We start from the raw sequence: 25,196 nt of genomic DNA, 5'->3' as shown, positions 1-25,196 counted from the left end.
AACACAGCACATGAATGAATGAATGAAGGTAATGCACTTTGAAAAAACAAATTCCAGTCAGACATAGAGTAAATGGCTGAAGGAAATTTGGATGAGGGAAAATAGGAGGAAGGGAAGGATTAGACCGGTTTTGGAGTATGTTAAAAGGTCGGCACGACATTGTGAGATGAAGAGCCTGCACTGTGCTGTACTGTTCCATGGTCTAAATGGTATGGACCTCAAGAGTGCTGAGGAGCAGAGGGTCATTATGGTGGAAGTTCAGGGCTTGTTAAAAATGGACAGTGAAGAAAGCAAGCTTTCCTTCATAGCCCGAAACACTGAATATAAGAATTGGGACATGCAGCTATCCAAATTATTGATTTCTCTTTGTGTGTTTGTTCATTCGTTATGTTCCACGTCGTATGACATGGGTGATCATGGTCTTTCCATCACTCTGACTGTTCTTGGCATATTTTTCTACAGAAGTGGTTTGCCATTGCCTTCTTCTGGGCAGTGGCTTTACAAGGCGGGTGACCCCAGTCATTATCAATGCTCTTCAAAGGCTGTCTGCCTGGTGTCATTGATCGCATAATGAGGGCTTGTGATATGCATAAGCTGCTCATACAACCATCCACCACCTGCTTCCGTGGCTTCATGTGACCCTGATGCAAATTTGTTATGCCAGGACAAATGAGTCTGGAACTAGAGGGCACAATGCAAGATAAATAAAGGAGATTTGAGAGGTGAGTTTTGCATACAAGGACTGGTGGTTACTTGGGCCAAGCTGCCAGAGGAAGTGGAAGACACACATACAGTCACAGTGTTTCAAAGACATTTGATCAAGTACTCGAATAAGAAGAGGCCTAATATAATCCTCATATGTTTACCATTTCTTTCCTGGAACCATTCTCGTATGGAATTAGTACTTGGCATGGTCAAGGTTAGCCAATAGGGTATCTTTCTGTGCTCTGATTCTATTATATGAATCTTTGTGATCTTAAAAACCACTGAAGGTTTTAAAGGCAGTTATGAACTACAGAGATTGCTTTCCTAGAAGGACCCTGTTCATTTCAGAGTTCATCATTGGAAGTCTGTTCACGGTTCTAGCTCTCTATGGATATCAACTCACAGCTAGAGAATAAGATTCATGTCTCATGGATGAACCCCCCCCCCCCGCCCTTGGAAGCTCCTTACAAAGATTTTTCCAGGTAGGAAATGTGGAAAAGGGGCCTTGCAAGCAGAGAACAAAGACGTACAAATCAAATTTTTTCAAGCACTGCAGTGAATTTTAAACGCGGTACAAAAGTCTAATTATTTTTGCAAAATAATTTAACTCAGATCGCTCAGAGATGTTATGGTAAAAAATGCGGCCACTTATGACATTATGTTCTGCAGCACCATCTCGCTCTGAGTGACTGCAGTTAAAATCAATGGTTCAGATACTTTGCTCCCATGCTTTCATTAAATGAGCCAAGCAATTATCATTATCTATCCCAAAGTGCCCCTAACTGCTTCAGCGTGTGCATTGATCCACGGAGTAAGTGATAAGAATACTGATGCAAGTTCCAGAAAGTAAGTTACTTTTGCAGTCAGACTCCTTGAAGGCACAACTTCCTAAACCAAACTAAAAGAGCAAGCTAATAAAGATTGAAAGACTAAGGAGAACATTTACAAGAACGTTGCCAGGACTTGAGGACCTGAGTATTAGGGAAAGGTTGAATAGGTTAGGAATTTATTCCCTAGAAAGTAGAATAAAGAGGGGACACTTGATAGAGGTATACAAGATTATGAGGGGTATTGATTGGGTAAATGTGAGCAAGCTTGTTCCAATGAGCTTGGGTTGAGACCAGAACTAAAGATCATAGGTTAAGGATGATAGGTGAAAGGTTTAAAGGGAAAAAAGGGAATAAAAGAATCCTTTTCTGGTCGGGTGCCAGTGACAAGTGGTGTTCTGCAGAGGTCAGTGTTGGGACTGCTTCTTTTTCTACTGTACATCAATGATTTAGGTGATGGAATAGAAGACTTTGTTGCCAAGTTTGCAGATGATATGAAGATTGGTGTGGAGGAAACAGGAAGGCTGCAGAAGCACTTAGACAGATTAGGGGACTGGGCAAGAAAGTGGCAAATGAAATACGATGTTGGAAAATGCACGATCATGCACTTTAGTAGAAGAAATAAATGTGCAGATTAGTATTTAGATGGAGAGAGATTTCAAAATGCAGAGGTGCAAAGGTACTTGGGAGTCCTTGTGCAGGACACCCTAAAGGTTAATCTCCAGGTTGAGTCAGTGGTGAAGAAGGCGAATGCAATATTGGCATTCATTTTTAGAGATATAGAATATAAGAGCAGGGATGTGATGTTGAGGCTCTATAAGGCACTCCTGAGACCATACTGAGTATTGTGTGCAGTATTGGGCTCCTTATTTTAGAAAGGATATACTAACGTTGGAGATGGTTCAGGGAAGAGTCACATGAATGATCCCGGAATGAAAGGGTTGCTGTATGAGGAACGTCTGGCAGCTCTTCCAGGAGAATGAGAGGGGATCTCCTAATCCTTCAGGATTGAAGGACGTCCATTTAGAACAGAGATGTTGTGAAATTACTTTAGTCAGAGGGTGGTAAATCTGTAGAATTTGTTGCCATAAGCGGCTGTGGAAGCCAAGTCATTGGGTGTAATTAAGGCAGAGATAGATAGGTTCTTGATTAGCCAGGGCATTAAAGAGTATGGGGAGAAGGCAGGGGAGTGGGGATAACTGGAAGAATTGGATCAGCCCATGATTAAATGGTGGAGCAGACTCAATGGGCCAAATGGCCTACTTCTGCTCCTATATGGTCTTATGGTGCATATTTGGAATGAGCTGCCAGGGAAATTAGTTAAGGTGGATACAATAATAACATTTAAAAGATATTTGGATGAGCACATGAATAGGAAAAGTCTAGAAGGTTATAGGCCAAACATGGACTAGCCTCGCGGGGCACCTGTGTATGGAAAAATTGGGCTGAAGGGTTTGTTTTCATGCTGTGTTGCCTTATGACTCTTTGATTCGATTTTGCAAAAATAATGACAACAGAATTATTGACATCACAGTCTTTGCACATAAAGTTGACGGTAGCTTGGGGTTAAATACTTTAACAGAAAAATTGTGAAATGGCTTTTGTGATTCAGCACTTCCCTGTAAACGGTGCTGTTTGCAGCCCTTTCTGTTTCATTCAAAAGAAATGAATTTGAACAGGCATGAACTTCGGCTGTTTAGAAACTACTCAGTGGGATGGCATGTCTCATCAAATGTGTTTTGCTGGCATTCTGAGATATTTGACTGATTTTTTTTTTATTTTAAAAAGGCCAGTGACTTTGCTATTACATGAATAAGAGTGATAATTCCTTCAGCAGAAACTTTCTGGAAAGTGACAGCATTTTCTGTTAAGTGACATCAGGCTCAGGCCTTCTACATGAATGTCAAAGTTGTGATCTTGCTGGTTACTCCATTCCATGGAGCACGATGACAGATCAAAACTTAAAGTGATTCCTCAGCATTTGCACTCATAGTTCATTGACGCGATGGGTTTGATAATGTTTATTAGTTACGTCGCTCTAGCTTTGTCTTAATTGTATATGCTTCTGACAGTTAAACCTACTGATGAAACAGGGTGAATTATTTCAATTCATCAGGTTGGCTATGAGGATCATGGGCTAAGCATCAGTTCTCTTGCACCTATTTGAATTCATTAATTAAGGCTTTTGGCTTTCTTTATTTTATAAGTTCACAGAGGATCTGCAAAAGAACATACTCGTCACTAAGTCTAGCAGTGAGTACAAGAACTATCCTGCATGTTATGACTCAATAGATTTTGTAAAATGTCCAAACGTTATATTGGTCTAACTTTGACATAATTTGTATATGTATCTCTGATATTTATTGAGCAGACTATCAGTTAAACAATTTGAGTATTAATAAAACTTGATTTTCCTCTTTGCTGGGAAATCTCTAATCCCGTTTTTACCTTAATACACTTGATGACAGGGATTCTGCAAGAAACAAAAACTGGCACAAAATGTCTTGATAAAACGAGTTGCCATCATATACAGCAGTGAACACTACTCTGCTGTCATGTGCAATATATAGACAATTGAGATTGGTAGAATTGTATGATTAATATTACTGTAAATGACTATCCCACTATCATCCATATGTGTCGTATCAAATTCATATTTGTCAGTCTGTGTACAGTTTTCATTGGTTCTATTATATTTTATTGTTCTACTGTGAATGCTTGCAAGGAAATAAATCTCAGGGTTGCGTATGATGACATATATGTATTTTGATAATAAATTTATTTTGAATCATATGCCGAACACTTATTGAGCCTAGTGCAACACAAGCTGAGAATTCAATGTTCTTGTGTTTTGAAGGCAACTAGGAACGATACTTGTTAAACAAAACTATACTTTTTCCCATTTTTGTTTTTTTTGCTGTAGAAAACTAAGCCCAGTCATCCAAATTGGCTGCATTGAGATGCTGCATCCAACTTACCCGGGGTTACCTTAGAGAGCCGCTATGTTACAGAGTGACCACTAGATGGCAAAAATCACTAAACAATAAGGTACAATGATGAAGGAAAGCTTCAACAGGACCAGAAATAGAGGTAGTGACAGCACTGGAGAGAGAGAGAAAACAATTAGTCACTGAATATGTTCATGAATTTACCTCAACGGTGAGTTCAGTAAAATTTCTATTGGAATATATAGGATTCTGGTCAGCATTAAACTTCACTTTCCCTTCCCTTCCACAGAGAATCAGTACTAATCTTTGTCTTTCAAAAATCCACCATGTTTTTGCACTAAATAAGATAATCAATTGCATTTCATCAAGTAGCAATATTTATATACTTGAACAGATAACAAATTGCAAAACTGCACTTTGGTAATAAACGGTAATGGCCCAGATCTTCCGGGGGGGGGGGGGGAGGGGTCAGCAAATCATTTGTAACAGTGGTAATTACAACCCCTAATTGGAATGTGATTTAAGGTTCATAGGTGCCTACCTAGGACGCCCACCCATCTAACAAAAATAAAAGATTAGCATTTTTTCGTCACATGCATATTGAACATGGAAATATCTAGTGAAATGCATCGTTTATGCCAAATTCAGCCAACGAAGATTGTGCACGTGTTGCCACACTTGAGGTATCAACATAGTATGCCCACAGCTCACCCTTCCCAGCATCTTCACTCCCACCTCCAGGCATTCGCTCAGGAATGTTACCAAGTCCCATGGCATCCCATAGAATAGGAACACAATTAGGCCATTCGGTCCAGACTCTGCTCCGCCATTCCATCATGGCTGATTTAATATCCCTCTCAACCCCATTCTCCTGCCTTCTCCCTGTAACCTTTGGCACCTTGATTAAACAAGAACCTCTCAACCCAATGAATTGGTCTCCACAGCTACCTGTAGCAATGAATTCCACAGATTCGCCACCCTTTGGCTAAAGAAATTCCTCCTCATGGAGCTCACCAGCTTACTGGTGTTGTCTGGCCTTTGCATCAGAAAATGGCCGCCACTCATGGCACACCAGTTACCGCTGAAATGAACTACTGTGTCCGATCTCACAGCTGTGCCTTGTGAACTACAAGCAAAGATTCATAGATTTGTATAAGACAAAGGTCCATTGACCAGTCACATCCACGGTGACCACCACTTACCAATAGACACAAACTCCATTTACTAATACTTGCTCCTTAACTTTGGCAATTGAAGTGCTCATCCAGATACTTCCTAATTGTCATAGGAGTACCTGCTTCCTTCATCCACTCAGAGAGTGTGTTTCAGATTACAACCACCCTTTGTAAGAGTCTACAGAACAGCACAGCACAGAACAGGCCCTTTGGCCTACAATGTCTTCTGCTGATCTTTTAACCTATTCTAAGATCAATAGCCCTCCATTTTTCTTTCATCCATGTGCCTATCTAAGAGTCTCTTGTGCCTCTAATATGTCTGCCTCTACCACCACCACTGGCAGAGTATTCCACGCTCCCACTACTCTTAAAAAAAACACCTGACATCCCCTCCCCTATACTTTCCTTCAACCATCTTAAAGTCCACTTTCTCAGTCTCAAATAGGCCAGGCCAGCTAAAATCCACTCTCATACAATCCTTTTGATCTCTAGTCTTCTTCTCCAGTATGGACAAAACTACAGAGAGTTTCAGTGGCAGAGTCTGACATTTGCAGTGACAAATGTTCTTTGCTACATTATAGGCCTCACCAATTAGCAAACGAGGCTTGCTATACATAAGGAGGCTGTGTCAGGGCGAATGTGGTGTAAAGCTGCATACTTCTTCTCCTTTGAAGATCTGGGTCAATATCTGTCTTTTTGTCCACTATTATTTCAGACAAATTAGTCTAAAAAATCAATAGATCAATGCTCTTAAAGGAGAGCATCCCTCAAAAGCTTAATAATTACACATTTTAAAATTCCCAACTTGTTTTAAGTTTACTGCCTTTGTTCGATGTCCTCGAAGCATTGATTTACAAATATTCACGTACATACTTCTAACAAATAATGTCTTGTTCCTTAATTATAAATGGTTCATGGTGGAGATTTGAAATAGCTTTGAACCACAGAAATATATTTTAAAAAAGAATACACTATTTCGATGCTGATTATTGGCTCAATCTTGTATTCATCAAGTAGAAAATTTTCCAATTTATAAGGGACAATGAGGAAGTGGCAAGGGGGAAAGAATTGGGTGACTGAGAGGTAAAGCGATCCAGCTGCAGGTTTGATTGTGCTCTCTGTTCTCAGGGCTGTTTGCCAAGCGGGCCGCAGGCTTCAGGCCTTTGAAGGGGTTGATAGCCATCTTTTGACTGATGACTCATGAAGCATTTTGATTAAAAAAAAGTTAAGCATTAAGTTTAAATTTTAAAACTTATTTTTAAAACCACAAACTTAACCAAAAACAAAAATGAGTAAAAAAAAGAAAAACTTCACAAATTTTGCAAAGTATTCTTATAAAAGATTTTTATATTAAACTGACCTTAAGTAGGCCACAGCATTTCCACTTCTACAAGGGAGATTTATAACGGGATTATCAGAATGATTTAAACTGGCAGGCACCTGCCTCAGAGTAATTTTTTTGACACTTTTTTTTTCTTAAAACCAAACATTTGCTGTGGCTTACTTGGCAGTACAAACAGATATGATGCAAAAACATGGATATTTGCTCAAAAGATGGTCCATTTAAACATGGATTTCAGATCTAACAGGTCTGGAATTACTTAATTACATCAGATTGATAACTTCATGCACATTTTACACAACATTCAAATTAATATTCGTTTACAAATTAATATAAATATTTTAAGAAACAAATTTTAGGAGGTATTTACTGTATTCAAGAAATTGTTAACAGATCCATCACCAATGAAAGGCTAGACAGCCACACAGTCAAGTGTCATACAATACCTAAGTTGACTGTCAACTTCACTCGCCCTCCGTCAAGCTCCAAGCGAAGTGTGTCAGCTGAGTCCCTCGAGGTCGTGGCCACGAGTAAGCCATAAGCTCGCTGGGACATGAAGCGGAGGGAAACGTCTTCGGCTTCTGTGTGCATGACCCAGGGCATGACTATCTTCAGGTACATGCTGCCGTCGTAGCTGAGAATGGATGCCTCTGTGGGGAAAAAGTCAAACGGTGACGTGAGGTGACAACAGCTTATGCTATTCTGTTCTTGTTATTATCAGCATATGTAGATGTTACCATACACCACTGTGGGATTCACTTTTCTGTAGGTATTTACATCTAGTGTTGAAAGAATTGTGTAAACTTAACAGGCCAATTGGTTAACTTGTCTACCATAATGAATTCAATTTTGTTGCAAAACGCTGTAATATCTTCACACCTTATTAATTATATTCTTACACACATTCTAACTGACAACCAGTGAAAGCAATGACCAACAATTGTACAGAATTGGGGTATGTCAGATTAAAACTAGGAGTGGGGAGATCATGTAGAATTAATTTCCTGGCATTATTAGCATGTGATGGGTGTTCAGGGTATATGCCCCCTTCTGAATATTGCGGCAGGTACTTGGAAGGGGACCTTAGCAATGGATTCATGGTGAGAATGGGGACTAGGGAGATTTAAGTGGGGTCAGAGGAAAAAAGGTTCCTAGACATTCACTCTCAATCATCAATCCTGCTGCATCAGGAATGACAGAGGAACAGGAGACACAAAATGCTGGAAGAACTCATCATGTCAGCAAGCATGCATGGAGGGGAATGAACATTTCAGGCCGAGGCCCTTTCCCCCTCTCACCTAGTCTCACCTTTCAGTTCCCTCACCCTGCTACTCCTGCCTCTACCTCCTACCCAAGATCCACAAACCTGCCTGTCTAGGTAAACCCATCGTTTCTACTTATTCCTGCCCAACTGACTTCATATTTGCACTCCTCGACTCAGTTTTATACCCCCTGGTTCAGTCTCTTCCTACCTACATCTGTGACACTTCAAATATTTCAAGTTCCTTGGCCCTGAGCATCTGATTTTCACCATGGATGCCCAGTCCATATACACCTCCATCCCCCACCAGGAAGGTCTCAAAGCTCTGAACACAGGATCCAACTAGTCTCCTTCCACCACCACTTTCCTCCATCTGGCAGAACTTGACTTCACTCTCAACAAATTCTCCTTTGGCTCCTCCTGCTTCCTTCAAAGAAAAGGTGTAGCCATGGGTACCCACACGGATCCCAGTTATGCCTGCCTTTTATTGGCAAAATGGAACAGCCTACATTCCAAGCCTACACTGCTGTCACTCCCCAATTTTCCTACCCTATATCGGCGACTGAATTTGTGCTGCTTCCTGTACCCTCTTCCCACCCAGTTACTTGTAAAAATGCCATCGCCTTCTCTCTATTCCTCCACCTCCACCACATCTGCTCTCAGGATGAGACTTCTCATTCCAGAATGAAAGGAGATGTCCTTCTTCTTCAAGGAAATGGGTCTCCTTTCCTCCACCATCAGCACAGCCCTCAACCACATCTCTTCCATTTTGTACACATCTGCCCTCACCCTATCCATCCAACAAGGATAGAGTTCCTCTTGTCCTCACCTACCACTCCACCAGTTTCTGCGTCCAGCACATAATTCTCTGTAACTTGCCACCTCCAATGGGATCCCACCACCAAGCACATCTTACCCTGCCCCCACCACCTTCTGCTTTCCACAGGGATTGCTCCTAACTCCCTTGTCCATTCATCCTTCCCCACTGATCTCCCTCCTAGCACTTATCCTGCCCCAACACCTCCTCCCTCACTTCCATTCAGGGCCCCAAACAGTCCTTCCAGGTGAGGCAACACTTCATCTGTGAGTCTGTCAGGGTCTTCTACTGTGTCTGGTGATCCTGTACATTGGTGAGACTGGATGTGGATTGGGAGACAGCTTCACTGAGCACCTACGTCCATCAGAACAAGCAGGATCTTCCAGTGGCCACCCATTTTAATTCCATTCCCATTCCCATTCTGACATGTCAGTCCACAAACTCCTCTACTATCACGATGAGGCCACACTCGGGTTGGAGGAGCAACACCTTATTTTCCGTTTGGATAGCCTCCAACCTGACGGCATGAGCATCGATTGCTCGAACTTCTGGTAATGCCGCCTCCCCCTTCACCATTCCCCGTTCCCTTTTCTCTCTTTCACCTTATCTCCTTACCTGCCCATTACCTCCCTCTGGTGTTCCTCCCATTTTTCTTTCTTACATGGCCTTCTGTCCTCTCCTATCAAATTCCCCCTTCTCCAGCCCTGTATCTCTCTCACCAATCGACTTCCCAGCTCTTTACTTCACCCCTCCCTCTCCCAGTTTCACCTATCGCCTTGTGTTTCTTCCTTCTCTTCCCCCACCCTCTTACTCTGTCTGTTCATCTTTCTTTCTCGAGTCCTGCCGAAGGGTCTCGGCCCAAAACGTCGAATGTACTTTTTTCCATAGGTGGTACCTGGCCTGCTGAGTTCCTCCAGCATTTTGTGTGTGTCACCTTTCCCCTGCCAGCTTGTACTCCACCCTTTCCTCCCACCTTCTTATTCCGGCTTCTGCCCTCTTCCTTTCTGGTACTAATGAAGGTTCTCACCCTGAAACATCTCCAGATCAATGGCCTAGTCTCCCGAATAATAGGCCAAACACGTGGCCACTCTGAAACTGAACTACACTTAGTGGAATAATTCAGGGGATAACTAACTGCTGGGTCAGACAGTCAGAGCTTTTTTTTCCATATATATTGACATTTGATGGTACCAGAGAGAATTTTTTTCTGGAACAATTTAACAGCACTTTGTTTCTCTGTACAAAACAGCTGCTTAAAATAGCAGACCAGGAAGCGGGTGCCACAATAGCATAGCAGTTAACTCGACGTTGTTATGGCTTGAGGCATTCCAGGGTTCAGAGATCAAATCCAGCATTGTCTGAAAGGAGTTTGCACATTCAGCCCGCGAAGTTGCGTGGGTTTCCTCTGGGTGCTCCGGTTTCCTCCCGCAGTCCAAAGACAGACTGGTTCGAAGGTTAATTGGTCATTGCAAATTGTGATTAGGCTGGGGTTAAATAGGTGGGTTACTGGGTGGTGGGGCTCACTGGGCTGAAAGGGCCTGTTTCACACTGTATCTCTAAATAAATAAATAATTCATATACCAGCAACATGTCTGCTTAGAGTGTGTAGTGACCATATTCGATACAATAGCCCACTTCTGTTTCAAGAGTTGGTCTGAGCCGGATTGAAGGGTGACACTGGTTTAGACAGCGTCAGGCGCAGGGAGAAAAGATACTGCATCATTTTCTCTTGACTTTGAGATATCTGCTATTACTTACCCATCCCTTGTTCCCCGAAGTAGATTTTTAAGAAGTATTTATTTATTTATTTAAGCGATGCAACATGGTAACAAGCTCGCCCGCACATCATTCCAAATGTGGGGGGAAACCGGAGCACCCGGAGGAAACACACAAAGTCGGGGAAGAACATACAAAGTCCATATAAATAGCAGCAGGAATTTAACCCATGTCGCTGGTGCTGTAACGTGTTATTCTAACCGCTACGTTACCGTGCTGTTCCAAACAACAAATGTCGTGACATACAGTATGTCAGTCATATTAAACCCGGTTCTGATTCTCCTTACGGAATGCAGCTGATATCGAATACAGGCTGCTGGCACTGAAAGAACATTACACTAACCACTACACTACCATGCCACTATGTTGATGGGCCTCCTGATTACTTTATACTTTATACTTTATTGTCACTAAACAATTGATACTAGAACGTAAAATCATCACAGCGATATTTGATTCTGCACTTCCCACTCCCTGGATTACAAATATTAAATATTAAAAATAGTAAAAATTAGTAAATATTAAAAATTTAAATTATAAATCATAAATAGAAAAATGGCAAGTAAGGTAGTGCAAAAAAACCGAGAGGCAGGTGAGGATATTTGGAGGGTACGGCCCAGATCCGGGTCAGGATCTGTTCAGCAGTCTTATCACAGTTGGAAAGAAGCTGTTCTCAAATCTGGCCGTACGAGTCTTCAAGCTCCTGAGCCTTCTCCCCGAGGGAAGAGGGACGAAAAGTGTGTTGGCTGGGTGGGTCGTGTCCTTGATTATCCTGGCATCACTACCCTGCCAGCGTGCGGTGTAAATGAGTCCACGGACAGAAGATTGGTTTGTGTGATGTGCTGCGCCGTGTTCACGATCTTCTGCAGCTTCTTTCGGTTTTGAACAGGACAACTTCCATACCAGGTTGTGATGCACCCTAGAAGAATGCTTTCTAAGTGCATCTATAAAAATTAGTGAGGGTTTTAGGGAACAGGCCAAATTTCTTTAGTTTTCTCAGGAAATAAAGGCGCTGGTGGGCCATCTTGGCAGTGGACTCTGCTTGGTTGGACCAAGTCAGGTCATTTGTGATACTGACTCCGAGGAACTTAAAGCTTTTGACCTGTTCCACTTGCGCACCACCGATGTAGATTGGGTTGCGTGGTCCGCTACTGCTTCTGAAGTCAACAACCAATTCCTTTGTCTTGCTGACATTGAGGGATAGGTTATTGTCTTCGCACCATGCCACCAGGTTCTTAATTTCCTCTCCGTACTCAAACTTATCATTAACCGAGATATGGCCTACAATTGTGGTGTCATCAGCAAACTTAGATATTGAGTTTGATGAAAACTTGGCTACACAATCATGAGTGTACAGTGAGTACAGCAGGGGGCTGAGTACAGAGCCTTGTGTGGCACTGGTGCTCAGAGTGATGAATTAGCAATTTATTTTAATGATTGAATGGTTTAAATGCCACTGTTAACTGCTGAGTTACATTGGAACTGATATTTCAATTTTTTTTTTCCAAAAAGAAACAGTTCAATTCTAGTGTCCCCTGTAAGGAGTCTGTACGTGTGGGTTTAATCTGAGTGCTCCGGTTTCCTCCCACAGTCCAAAGACATATCGGTTGGTAAGTTACTCGGTCATTGTAAATTGTTCTCTGATTAGGTTGGGTTTAAATAGGTGGGTTGCTGGGTAGTGTGGCTTGTTGGACCCGAAGGGCTGGTTCCATGCTGTATCTCCACAATACAACTAATTAAAAAATAAAATAAAATGGGAGTAGGAAAAACAACAAAATGTGCTAGAGGTGCAGCTTTTTGGGGTCTCTACATACCAGGAGTGGCACAGTAGTGTAGCGGATAGCTTTACACTTTATGGTGCTATATGCAAGGCCAGGGTTCAATTCCTGCTGCAGTCTGTAAGGAGTTCACATGTTCTCCTTGTGACAACACGAGTTGCCTCCGGGTGCTCTGGTTTCCTCCTACATTCCTCCAAAGGAATATAGTTCAGGGTTGGTAGTCGTTGGCATCGGAAGCATGGTGACACTTGCAGGCCGTCCAGCACAATCCTCAAATATCACATTACACTGTATGTTTCAATATACATGTGACAAGTAAATCTAATCTCTTTATTTTTTTTAATCAGAATTACTTTAAGGGAATTTAAAGTACTTGACATCAGTCGCACCTCTTCTGAATACCTGACTGATATTAGAACTCAGGCACCCGAGGCACCTGTCCATTTCAGCCACTTTTAAAGCCTCAAATGTTTAAAGTTCAAAGTAAATTTATTATCAAAGTGTGTATATATCACCATATACTACTCTGAGATTCATTTTCTTGCAGAGATTTCACGGTAGAACAAAAAATACAATTGAATCAATGAAAAACTACATACAAACCAAGAGTGACAAATAGCCAATGTGCAAAGTAAGACAAACTGTTCAAATATTTAAAAAAAATGTGGATGAAGAATGTTGAGCACATCAGTTGTGGAGTCCTTGTTTATGTCGCAGTTCCTGGTCTTTCACGAAGATTCAATACTGTGCCATTACTCAGGCTGCTTATATAATCGATAATTCAGCATTTCTGCAACATTTGCTCAATATTTTGTCAACATCTATTGGATTTCCTGAAGACAGCAAATATGTAAGATTCCATGATACCAGAACTGAGCAATACTGCATTTGCCAACCATGTCCACTTATGAATATCCTCAATCTCCTAATTCCACTATTGGCAACTAGATAACCATTAAATCATTTATTTGCAACCCTCCAGTTCAAGCAATCTTTTTGCCATCCTTTTTAATACCTCCTTTTTGATTCACTATCTTTTCGTTGTCCATCTACATTCATTTGAAGTGCCTTGGAATATTTGCTTATCAATGTGAAGGCAAACTAACGAACAAGTTGCCGGAATGGATGGACACGAGGGCGATTTCAAAGTCCAAAGTTCAAAGGACATTTATTATCCAAGTATGTAAATGTTATACAATCTTGAGATTCACCTCCTTACAGCCAGCCACAAAACAAAGAAACCTCAAAAGTACCCATTTAAAAAAGATGAAGACAGTCAAACACTCAATGTGCAGAGAGAAAAAAGCAAAAAATCGAGCAGATAATAAAAGTAAGCAAATAAATTCAGAACTGAAGATTTATGAAAGATAGGAAGCCTGGCATCACTGCAGCCAGAGTGCATTTAGAATTTATGAGAAGTTTGAATAGGTACATGGATTATAGGGGTATGGAGGGTTATGGTCCAGGTGCAGGTCGATAGGACTAGGCAAAATAATACTTCGGCATGAACTTGATGGGCCGAATGGCCTGTTTCTGCACTGTAACTTTCTAATACTCTATGACTCAATGTTTATGAAGCTCCAAGGATACAGACCGAAATTATATTCATAGAGAACTACAGCACAGAACCAGGCTCCTCAGCACGACCATTTTGCAACTTCCATTTCAAAAACATTTTACAGCAGGACTTTGTTGGCATTTTAATCAATTCCCTTGTTTTCTGTTGGATTAGATTAAGCAAGAACTTAGTACTTGGGGAAGGTGACAGCTAGGAGCATATGATAATGGCAGACAATCTATTGCAAAAGAATTTGTAAAATATTTTAATCACAGTCAACTTCAATTGTTTACTTAAACACCAATTTAAAGAAAATCACAATTAAAAGCTGTCCAAATTGTGAACGAACCAAAGAAAAATATACACTACCAGAAAAATAGTGATAAAGAGTCATCTTGAAAAGGTGATGATAATTATATCAATTAAGTGTTTTATTGAAATATTTATGGCAGGAATTTTTACACTTAAAGCACGCAGCTTGCTCACATAACACACGTTAAAAGCCTGCAGTGCAAAACAGAGCTTCAAACTAAATAGATCCACAGTTGGAAAGGATATTTTTCTTTGATCTAAAGAGAGAGAATCTTGTATTTTTTAATTATGAGGCCACAATCAAAGAGTCTTATAATTTACAGTTATGTATTTGTGACATATTTATCATTAAAAATATCACATCAAGTTCTCCTCTAAATTTGCCCTATCACCTGCATGGAAGTAATTATTTATGCCAATGATTTGCATTCAAAAAGATGTGATGGCTACATTTCCCCTTTTTTATATTTACTGGAAGATTTTAGACAAAAAAAATCATGTTATAAGAGTACAAAATATGTGTGATGATTGACAGAACAAAATTGAGGAAAAGCTTAATGCTTTTAAACAAGATCAACACACCATTCTTGAAAGAGTTCTTTATTACATCTTCTGATGTTATTAACACAACTTCCCCTTTTATTGGAAGATGTCCAGTATTTTTGTGCTATTAACATATCAAAGAACAGAGGCATACTATGCAAGTTGATCTTGACAAAGGTAGAACATAAAAATTACCGAACAGTGGAGCCTATTCAGCCCACAATGTTGTGCCAACCCTTTAACCAACTCAAAGGTCTTCCTAGATAGCCCATAATATCTCTGTCATTCATGTACCTATCTAAGAGTTTCCTAAATGTCTCTAATGTATCTGTCCCGCTCACTACCCAAGGTAGATAAGACTCTCGGCAGTGTGGAGGATCAGAGGGATCTTGGGGTCCAAGTCCATAGAATACTCAAAGCTGCTACGCAGGTTGACTCTGTGGTTAAGAAGGCATACAGTACATTGGCCTTCATCAATCGTGGGATTGAGTTTAAGAGCCAAGAGGTAATGTTGCAGCTTTATAGGACCCTGATCAGACCCCACTTGGAGTACTGTGTTCAATTCTGGTCGCCTCACTACAAGAAGGACGTGGAAACCATAGGAAGGGTGCAGAGGAGATTTACAAGGATGATGCCTGGTTTGGGGAGCATGCCTTATGAATGTAGATTGAGTGAACTTGGACTTTTCTCCTTGGAGCGAGGGAGAATGGAAGGTGACCTGATAGAGGTGTACAAGATAATGAGAGGCATTGATCGTGTGGACAGTCCCAGGGCTAAAATAGCTAGCATGAGAGGGCGTAGTTTTAAGGTACTTGGAAGTAGGTACACAGGAAATGTCAGGGGCAAGTTTTTTACACAGAGTGTGGTGATTGCGTGGAATGGGGCGCCGATGATGGTGGTGGAGACTGAAACGAAAGGATGACTGGAGATAACGGGGCTTTGGAATGTGGGCTATCCAATGAGAGGCATGTTGTTCTTTCTTGTGGGTCTGGGAATTTTGCAATCTTTTGCTGGGGAGCAATGAGGAGAGATGTGAATGGAGAAAGTTGGTAGACTGTCAGATGGAGTGGACTTGGAGTGAGGGTCTGAGGGTCGGCTACGCTCAGAGGAGGTCGACGGGGAACCAGTGGACTGAACCGCAAGCTCCAACGTTACACAGTAAACTGTTTCATGAAAATGGGCCCTTTTCTTTTTTTTTTGTTTCTTTACTAACCATTGAGTCAAATTAATGGCATATTGTGTACTGTTAGTTATTTCGTGGTACTGATTTGTAACAGGGGACACATCACGCAGTATCCACCCAAACGAGATTTCTTAAGTTTGGCCGGGCCAAGGGCTGTCTTCCCCTAGATTAAGCTGCTAGCCGAACCAAGAGTTACACACACAAAATGCTGGAGGAACTCAGCTGGTCAGGCAGCATCTATGGAAATGAAATGAACACTTCAGGCTGAGGCCCTTCTTCAGGACTGATAAAGGCAAAATCCTTCCAGCAATTGAGAATGATTTAGCTGCAACTAAAGGATCAGAGACAAAGTGGTGAAAAAGAGACCCTGCAGGAATAAGATGTTTAAAGTTTAAAGGTAAGTCTTATTTGTCACCTGGACGTTGAAAGATTGAAACATACAGTGAAATGTGTCATTTGCATCAAATCAATTCAGTAAGGGTTACACTGAGCAGCCCACAAGAGTCGCCACACTTCTGGTGCCAACACAGCCTGACCACAACTCACTAACCCTAACTGAACATGTTTGGAATATGGAAGGAAACCCGAGCACCTGGAGGAAACCCATGTGGGCACAGGGAGAACAAACTCCGTAGGAGACAGCGGCGGGAATCAAAACGCCGATCTTACAGCTGGCGCTGCAAAGCACTGCACTGACCACTTGGCTTCTGCGCCGCCTAGAGTTCCCGGGGGATCACATGGGCTTCCCCTTGAGGACTACTACTAGGCTTTCCCAGCAGGATCATCTCAGTAAAAGATGCAAGAGCACATAAAAGTTCAGTTTCTGAATGCCAGTATTTTAGAAAAGCTCGCACTGAAGGTGAGCCTCAAGGGTCACTTTACCTGCTCCTGAGGGCAACAGGAAAATTAGATCTATCAAACGTTGAAGATGAATCCTTGACCTCACAATCTACCTCAACCTGGCCCATGCACCTTATTGTTTATCTGCACTGCATTTTCCTCTGCAACATTTAATTCTGCATTCTGTTATTTCTTTTCCTTCTATACTATCTTAATTTCTTTATGTTTTGAAATGATCTGTATGGATGGCTTATTGTTCTCTGTACCTCAGCACACGTGACAATAATAAACCTGCACCACAAACTCTTCAGGCACCAGAAATTCCGAGCAACATTCATGAAATGCTGGAGAAAATCAGCAAGTCAGCAGCACATACATCTGGGAAAGGGGCTCGGCCTGAAACGTCGACACTTCATTCCCCTCCATAGGCGCTGCCTGAGCTGCTGAGTTCCTCCAGTGTTTCGTGTGTGTTGCACCAAAAGAATGTCTGGGCGACAACGCTGCAACAAAGTGGTCAGTGGTAGAATGAAAGAAAGCAACCTGGTATGAGCCTTAGAGTAGGAGGTTGAATTTTACCACGTCCTTGTTGAGAAAGTAATCACGGAGCAAATGGGAAGCTAATATTCTGGAGGTTGCTGGAGGTCACAAAGCACAGGACAGTATGGGTTTCGTAAAAACCAATTACGTAGAAAATAGAACATAAAACAGTGCAGCACAGTACAAACCCTTCAGCCTCGATGTTTAGCCCTAAAACCTACTCCAAAATCAATTTAGTCCTTCCCTTCTGCAAAGCCCTTCATTTCTCTTTCATGCATGTGCCAATTGTTCTGAGACAAATAAAGAGTTATAATTTTTCAAAGCCATGAAGTTAAAATTGATGTCTGTGAAAAAATAGGACTACTCAGAAAGGTAGTCACTGAATTAGTGGATGTATTAGTCTCATCTCCTAAAATTCAGCAGATCACAGAAAAGCTTGAACAATTTGGTGAAGGCACATGCGACTGTCCTACTCTATTGAAACAAAAAGGAGTTTGAAAATAGGGATTGACAGATCCAGCAGCCTGTTTTCAGAATAACTACAATTGCTGCGGAGGGGGGTAGTCTAAGTCCGGAGGGCACAGCTGCAGAATAGAGAGCCATCCATTGACAGTGGAGATGAAGAGGAATTTGTTTAAGCAGAGGATGGTAAATATGTGGAATTTGTTGCCACATGCGGCTATGTGGGCTAAGTCATTGGCAGAGGTTGATAGATTCTTGATTAGTCAGGGCATGAAGGGATACAGGGTGAAGGCAGGAGATTGGGAAAAGAAAAAATGGAGTGGCCATGATGAAATAGCAGAGCCAAATGGTTTATTTCTGCTCCTATATCTTATGGTCTATATATTCTATCTGAAAGGATGTGAAAAATCAGACGTGACTTTTCCATGAAGGTAGTGAAAGCATACATCTAATTTATTTTGAGGGAACTAGAATATAAAGGCAAGAATGTTCTGCTGAGGCTTTACAAGCCATTGGTCAGACTGCATCTGGAATATCGTGAGTGAGGTTGGACTCAATATCTAAGGAAATATATGCTGGCCCTGGAGAGAGTCCACAGGGGGTTCCAAAAAATGAAAGAATTTTTTCCCAGAATGAAAGGCTTAATACAAGTAGCGTTTGATACGTAGTTAGCCAGTCTCAAAAGAATTTTTCCCAGGGTGGAAATGGCTAATACATAAGGATATAATTTGAAGGAGGTTAGAAGAAAGCAAATGAGGGATGTCAGGGTGTTGTTTTTAAATAAACAGAGAGTGATAGGTGAATGGAGGGCTGTTGGAGTGGTGGTAGAAGAAGATCTATTAAGGACATTAAAGTGTCTCATTGCAAGTCAGGCAGCATCTATGGAGGGGAATAAACAGTTAACTTTTAGAAAACCAGAAAAAACTGGGAAAACTAACAATGAGGAGGAATCCATTGCTACCGCCGGTCTTCCCTATATTTCCACAGTTCCTGGAAAGATCACCAGGATCCGGAAGAAATACCGGATCAATGCCATCCACAAACCCGCGAGGAAGCGCCACTCCCAGTTTATGTGAGTAAAAAAAATGACCTGGGTCTCAGGACAGCTGGCGTTAACAGGATTCCCTGTGAATGTGGAGCAGTGTGTATCAGTCAGATGGGGCACACGGTGGAAACCTGCGTCAAGGAATATAGGAGGTGTATACATTTGGGTTTCCCGGAGAAACCCGTGGTAGTAGAACACAGCACGCACAACGACCACAGGACTGACTGACAGGACAAAACTACTGTGCTGTGCCAATGGCTTTTGGGACTGCCTGGTGAAGGAAGCCATTGAAATAAGACTAGAGAATGTGAATTTCAACAAAGACGTAGGTCTTGCTCTAAGTAAAAACTAGAATATGATTTTAAACGAAGTGGGACAGCAGAAACCTATTTGGTTGAGGACGAACCAATCAGGAGGGATGGACAATGGGAGTTGAGTATAAATACCCCTGGACTAGACACGCCTCGGCATCATCTCTGATGAAAATGGCTGAATGTGTCATTGGGTCAACGACCGGGTCTCTGGCACTGAGTCTGGTTTTGTGGTGCAGAAAGGAGAGAAGAAGATGAGGAATGCAGTAGTCATAGGGGATTCCATAGTGAGGGGAACAGACAGGGGGTTCTGTCAGCCTGATAGAGATAACCGCATGGCGAGTTGCCTCCCAGGTGCCAGGGTACGGGATGTCTCTGATCTGGTGCAGAGTATTCTGAAGGGAGAGGGTGAGCAGCCAGAAGTCTTGGCACACGTTGGAACCAATGACATAGGTTGAAAAAGGGGAGGAGGTCCTGAAGAGAGAATTCAGGGAGTTGGGTAGGAAGGTGAAAAGCAGGACCTCCAGGGTGGTAATTTCAGGATGCTCCCTGTGCCACGTGCTAACACGCGCAGGAATAGCATGATCCGGCTTATTAATGTGTGGCTGAGTGACTGTTGAGGGGTAAGACTTCAGGTTCTTAAATCACTGGGGCCTCTTCTGGGGAAGGACAACCTGTACAAAAAGGATGGGTTACAACTGAACCCAAAGGGGTCCAATATCCTAACATGTGGGTTTAATTGAGCTGTTAGAGAGGGTTTAAACTAATTTGGCAGGGAGCTGGGAACTGGAGTGACAGGGCTGAGGAAGGGGAAAACAGGAAAACAGAAATAAATCAAAGACAGTGTGCAACAGAGATGATAGGAAGGACAGGCAGGAGATGAGGCATAATCACAGTAGGCGGGATGATTTACAACAGAAAGCAACAAATACTGGACTGAAAGTGTTGTATTTGAATGCACGCAGCACAAGAAAGAAAATGGAAGATCTTGAAATTCACCTACAGATTGGCAAGTATGATGCTGTGGCCATCTCTAAAACTTGGCTAAAGGGTGGCTGCCATTGGGTGCTGAACATCCAAGGATATACGATGTATCAGAAAGATAGGTTAGTAGGCAGAGGGAGTGTTGTGGCCTGTTTATAAGAAATAATATTAAATCATTAGAAAGGGATGACATAGGATTGGAAGGTATAGATTGGAAGGTCTCTATGGGTTGAGTTAAGAAATGGCAAGGGTAAAAGGACCCTATTGGCAGTTGTATACAGGCCTCCAAACAGCAGCCAGGATGTGGATTACAAATTACAGCAGGAGATAGAAAAGATGTGTCAGAAGGGCAATGTCATGATAATTGTTGAGGGATTTTAACAAGAAAGTGGATTGGGAAAACTAGGTCAGTACTGGACCTCAAGAGAGAGTATTTGTAGAATGTCTAAGGGATGGCTTTTTAGAACAGCTTGCTGTTGAGCCCACTAGGGGATCGGCTGTGCTGGACTGGGTGTTGTGCAATGATCCGGAGATGGTAAGAGAGCTTAAGGTTAAGGAACCCTTTGGGAACAGTGATCGCAATATGATAGAGTTCACTTTGAAATTTGAGAAGGAGAAACTAAATTCCAATGTGTCGGTATTTCAGTGGAATAAAGGAAATTATAATGGCATGAGAGGGGAAATGGCGAAAGTTGTCTAGAAAGGGACAATAGCAGGAAGGGCAGAAGAGCAGCAATGGCTGGAGCTTCTGCGAAAAATGAATTAAGTGCAAGACAGATATATTCCAAATTAGAAGACATTTTTGAATGGAAGAAGGACACTACCATGGCTGACAAGTGAAATCAGAGCCAAAGTAAAAGCAAAAGAGAGGCATACAAAGAAGCTAAAGCTAGTGGGAAGATAGAGGATTAGGAAGCTTTTAAAAACTTGCACAAGGAAACTAAGGAGGTCATTAGGAAGGGAAAAAAAATGAATTATGAAAGGAAGCTGGCAACTAATATCAAAGAAGATACTACAAGCTTTTTTAAAGTATATAAATGGTAAAAGAGATATGAGCGTAGATATAGGACCAATAGAAAATGACGTTGGAGATATTGTAATGAGAGATGCAGAGATGGCAGAGGAACTGAATGTGTATTTTGCATCAGTCTTCACAATGGAAGGCATCTGCAGTATACCGGACATTTAAGAGTGTCACGGAAGTAAAGTATGCACAGTGAAAATTATGACTGAGAAGGTGCTCCGGAAGCTTAATGGTCTGAGGGTGGATAAATCTCCTGGACCTGATGGAATGCACCTTCAGGTTCTGAAGGAAGTAGCTGGAGAGATTGCGGAGGCATTAACAATAATCTTTCAAGAATCGATAGATTCTGGCATTGAACCAGATGATTGGAAAATTGCAAATATTACTCCGCTGTTTAAGAAGGGTGGGAGCCAGCAAAAAGGAAACTATAGACCTGCTACCCTGGAGATCAGAGGTTGGGAAGTCGTTGGAATCGACTGTTAGGGATGAGATTACGGCGTACCTGCAGACACATGACAAGATAGGCCAAAGCCAGCAGGGTTTCGTGAAAGGGAAATCCTGCCTGACTAACCTACTGCAATTTTTTGAGGAAATTACAAGCAGGGTAGACAAAGGAGATGCAATAGATGTGGCGTACTTGGATTCTTCAGAAGGCCTTTGACAAGGTGCTACTTAGCAAGATAAGAGGCCATGGAATTAAAGGGAAGTTATTAGCATGGATGGAGCATTGGTTGATCGGCAGAACACAGGAAGTGGGAATAAAAGGATCCTATTCTGGCTGGTTGTCGCTTACCACTGGAGTTCCAGAGGGGTTGGTTTTGGGACCGCTGCTTTTTACGATGTATGTCAGTAATTTGGACTATGGTATTAATGGATTTGTGGCTAAATTTGCCAATGATACAAAGATAGGTGAAGGAGTGGGTAGTGTTGAGGAGATAGAGAGCCTGCAGAGAGACTTAGATAGTTTAGAGGAATGGGCAAAGAAGTGGCAAATGAAATACAATGTGGGAAAGTGTATGGTCATGCACTTTGATGGAAGAAATAAATGAGCAGAATATTATTTAGATGGGGAGAGAATTCAAAATGCAGAGATGCAAAGGGACTTGGGAGTCCTTGTGCAGGATACCCTAAAGGTTAACCTCCAGGTTGAGTCGGTGGTGAAGAAGGTGAATGCAATGTTGGCATTCATTTCTAGAGGTATAAATATAAGAGCAGGGATGTGATGTTGAGGCTCTATAAGGCACTCATGAGACCACACTTGGGAGTATTGTGTGCAGATTTGGACTCCTTATTTTAGGAAGGATATACTGACATTGGAGAGGTTTTCAGAGAAGATTCACAAGAATAATTCCAGGAATGAAAGGTTTACTGAATGAGGAAAGTCTGGCAGCTCTTGGGCTGTATTCCCTGGAGTTCAGGAGAATGGGGGGGGGGGTTCTCATAGAAACATTCCGAATGTTAAAAGACCTGAACAGATTAGATATGGCAAAGTTATTTCCCACGGTAGGGGAGTCTAGGACAAGAAGGCGTGACTTCAGGATTGAAGAATGTCAATTTAGAACAGAGATGCGGAGAAATTACTTTAGTTAGAGGGTGGTAAATCTGTAGAATTTGTTGCCACGAGGAGCTGCGGAGGCCAAGTCATTGGGTGCATTAAAGGCAAAGATAGATAGGTTCTTGATTAGCCAGGGCATCAAAGGGTATGGGGAGAAGGCAGGGGAGTGGGGATGACCAGAAGAATTGGATCAGCCCATGATTGAATGGCAGAGCAGAATCAATGCGCCAAATGGCCTACTTCTGCTCCATGGTCTAATGGGGAAAGTGCAAAGACTGGGGCCTTCAACAATAAATGACCATAAATACTTAGATTACCCTAGAATTATTCTTCTTCTCACAATTTTGTTTGTTTAAGCAGAAGCATTTCTCCACTCAGGAATTAAGAATGATTAATTGGGTGATATGGCAGATGTATCTGACATCTGAAAGAGAGAAGGCCTGATGGAGCAGCCCACGATTGAATGGCAGAGCAGACTCGATGGGCCGAATGGCCTACTTCTGCTCCTATATCTTGTTGTCTTATGAAACTTTCATTAGGATCGACATCTGCGTTTATGAGATGACCTTTTAGGCCGAAAGCCTTCACCTGTTCATTTCCCTCCAGAGATGCTGCCTTACTTGCTGAGTTCCAACAGCACTTTGTGCACGACTCAAGACTTCCAGCTTCTGCAAAATCTTAAGACACTCTTGGATGAAAGAAAAATGGAAGATTATGTGGGAGGGAAGGGTTAGATTGATCGTGGAGTAAGTTTAAAAAGCCAGCATAACATCATGGGCTAAAGGGCCTGGTTATATTGTACTAATACATAGGCAGAAAGTTCTGACAGAAAGTCACCCCTGGCTGCTTCACCAGCTTTGAAATAGACTCCGTTGTCAACTGCCTGACTGCATCCCCAGCCAGAAGACGGCCTGCAGGATAAAGAAGACTTAAATAAATGGAGGAGAAATATATTTCAATACAGAGAAAGGAAATTGAATAAATTTTCGCAACCAGGCAACAGTAAAATTAATGTTACAAGAGTTTTTCCTGACTGGATCCTTCAAGGATAAGGTATCCTAAGATCAATGCTATTAGTTACTTGGTGTTTAATTGCTGAGTGATTTAATTGCCTCTCTTGAAATGGAGCTAGTTTTCCTCTATAGACTAATGCTGACTATGGATTAATACTATTGATAAATCCCATGAGTTAAAAGCCACCAATTATATTGTGTTCCACAGAAATATAACCAGTCATTGTAAATGAGGGTATTTAAACCATTACAGATGTTCTCTTTTCAACTCCACTGTATTTACAAGACTAGAAGCACATTCCTTGTTGCTTGAACCATCTATTGCAGCAACAGTATGTTCTCCCCACTGTCAGAATTCAATTCTGTTGCCCTCGATGGAGCAGGATCTCAGAAGGGTAATGACGAAAGACTTTCGGATTCATGGGCCTTCACTACATGCTCAAAGGCCAGCAACATGGACAAGTGCTGAACAGTGTTCATGGATGTTGGGCTGTCCCAGGTTGGTGGCACCAGGGATAGTTATGCACTATGGTAGAAGGAAGAGGGGAACAGACTATTTTCTAAATGGGAGAAAATTCAGAAATCAGAAGAACTTAGAAGTCCTCATGCAGGATTTCCTAAAAGTTAACTTGCAGGTTAAGTCATTAATAAGGAAAATAAATCAAACCAATTCAAATCAAATTCAAGTTTAGTTATCATTTAACCATGCATGAATACAGCCAAATGGAACAGCATTCTTCTGGGGTGGGGCCAAAGTGCAAAACATACACAGCACATTCAAAATCGTGAGCAAAAAAAAAACAGTTACACAAAAAAAAACATATACATAGTCCAAGTCCCTGAGCAACATATCCTGCAAATTGATGGTACAATTGCTGGCAGTGCGCAGTGCGCAGACACATGCAATCCAGCCTATCATTCCACCGATCGAAGACTGGAGGGCAGCACCAATGGAAGAGGCCAGTCTCCAACTGAGCATGCTACACCGCCTCTAGTGTCTCCTCTGCTAGACTGCAGCAGCAGGCAAGCCCGTGGCTTGAAGACTAGTCCTCGCTATGTAGCTTCCCCACAATGTGACATGCCACCAAACAAGGGAAACAGGCCTGCGGCGTTTTACATTATCAACGTCCAACAGTGTCCGATCACAAGATAAATGTCTAAGACAATGATGTTGTCTTTGCATACCAACTCCAGTGCCTC

The 25,196-nt window shown here is 41.9% G+C and overlaps 1 protein-coding gene across 24 annotated transcripts in view; it reads right to left on the bottom strand.

Annotated features, from left to right (window-relative positions):
* nrxn3a (neurexin 3a) overlaps window positions 1-25,196 on the bottom strand; it is a 2,332,164-nt gene that overhangs the window by 1,424,542 nt on the left and 882,426 nt on the right. For all 24 annotated transcript variants that reach the window (XR_010017469.1, XR_010017470.1, XR_010017471.1 and 21 more), the window contains one exon: window positions 7,444-7,647. Coding sequence is in view for 19 of the 24 variants with exons in the window: in XM_063044591.1 (XP_062900661.1) it covers window positions 7,444-7,647 (204 nt within the window). In the remaining 5 variants the exon portion in view is untranslated. The remainder of the gene's footprint in view (window positions 1-7,443; window positions 7,648-25,196) is intronic.

This window comes from Mobula hypostoma, chromosome 1 (assembly GCF_963921235.1).
Source record: "Mobula hypostoma chromosome 1, sMobHyp1.1, whole genome shotgun sequence".
NCBI lineage: Eukaryota > Metazoa > Chordata > Chondrichthyes > Myliobatiformes > Myliobatidae > Mobula > Mobula hypostoma.
This window is presented reverse-complemented; position numbering and strand designations above follow the sequence as displayed.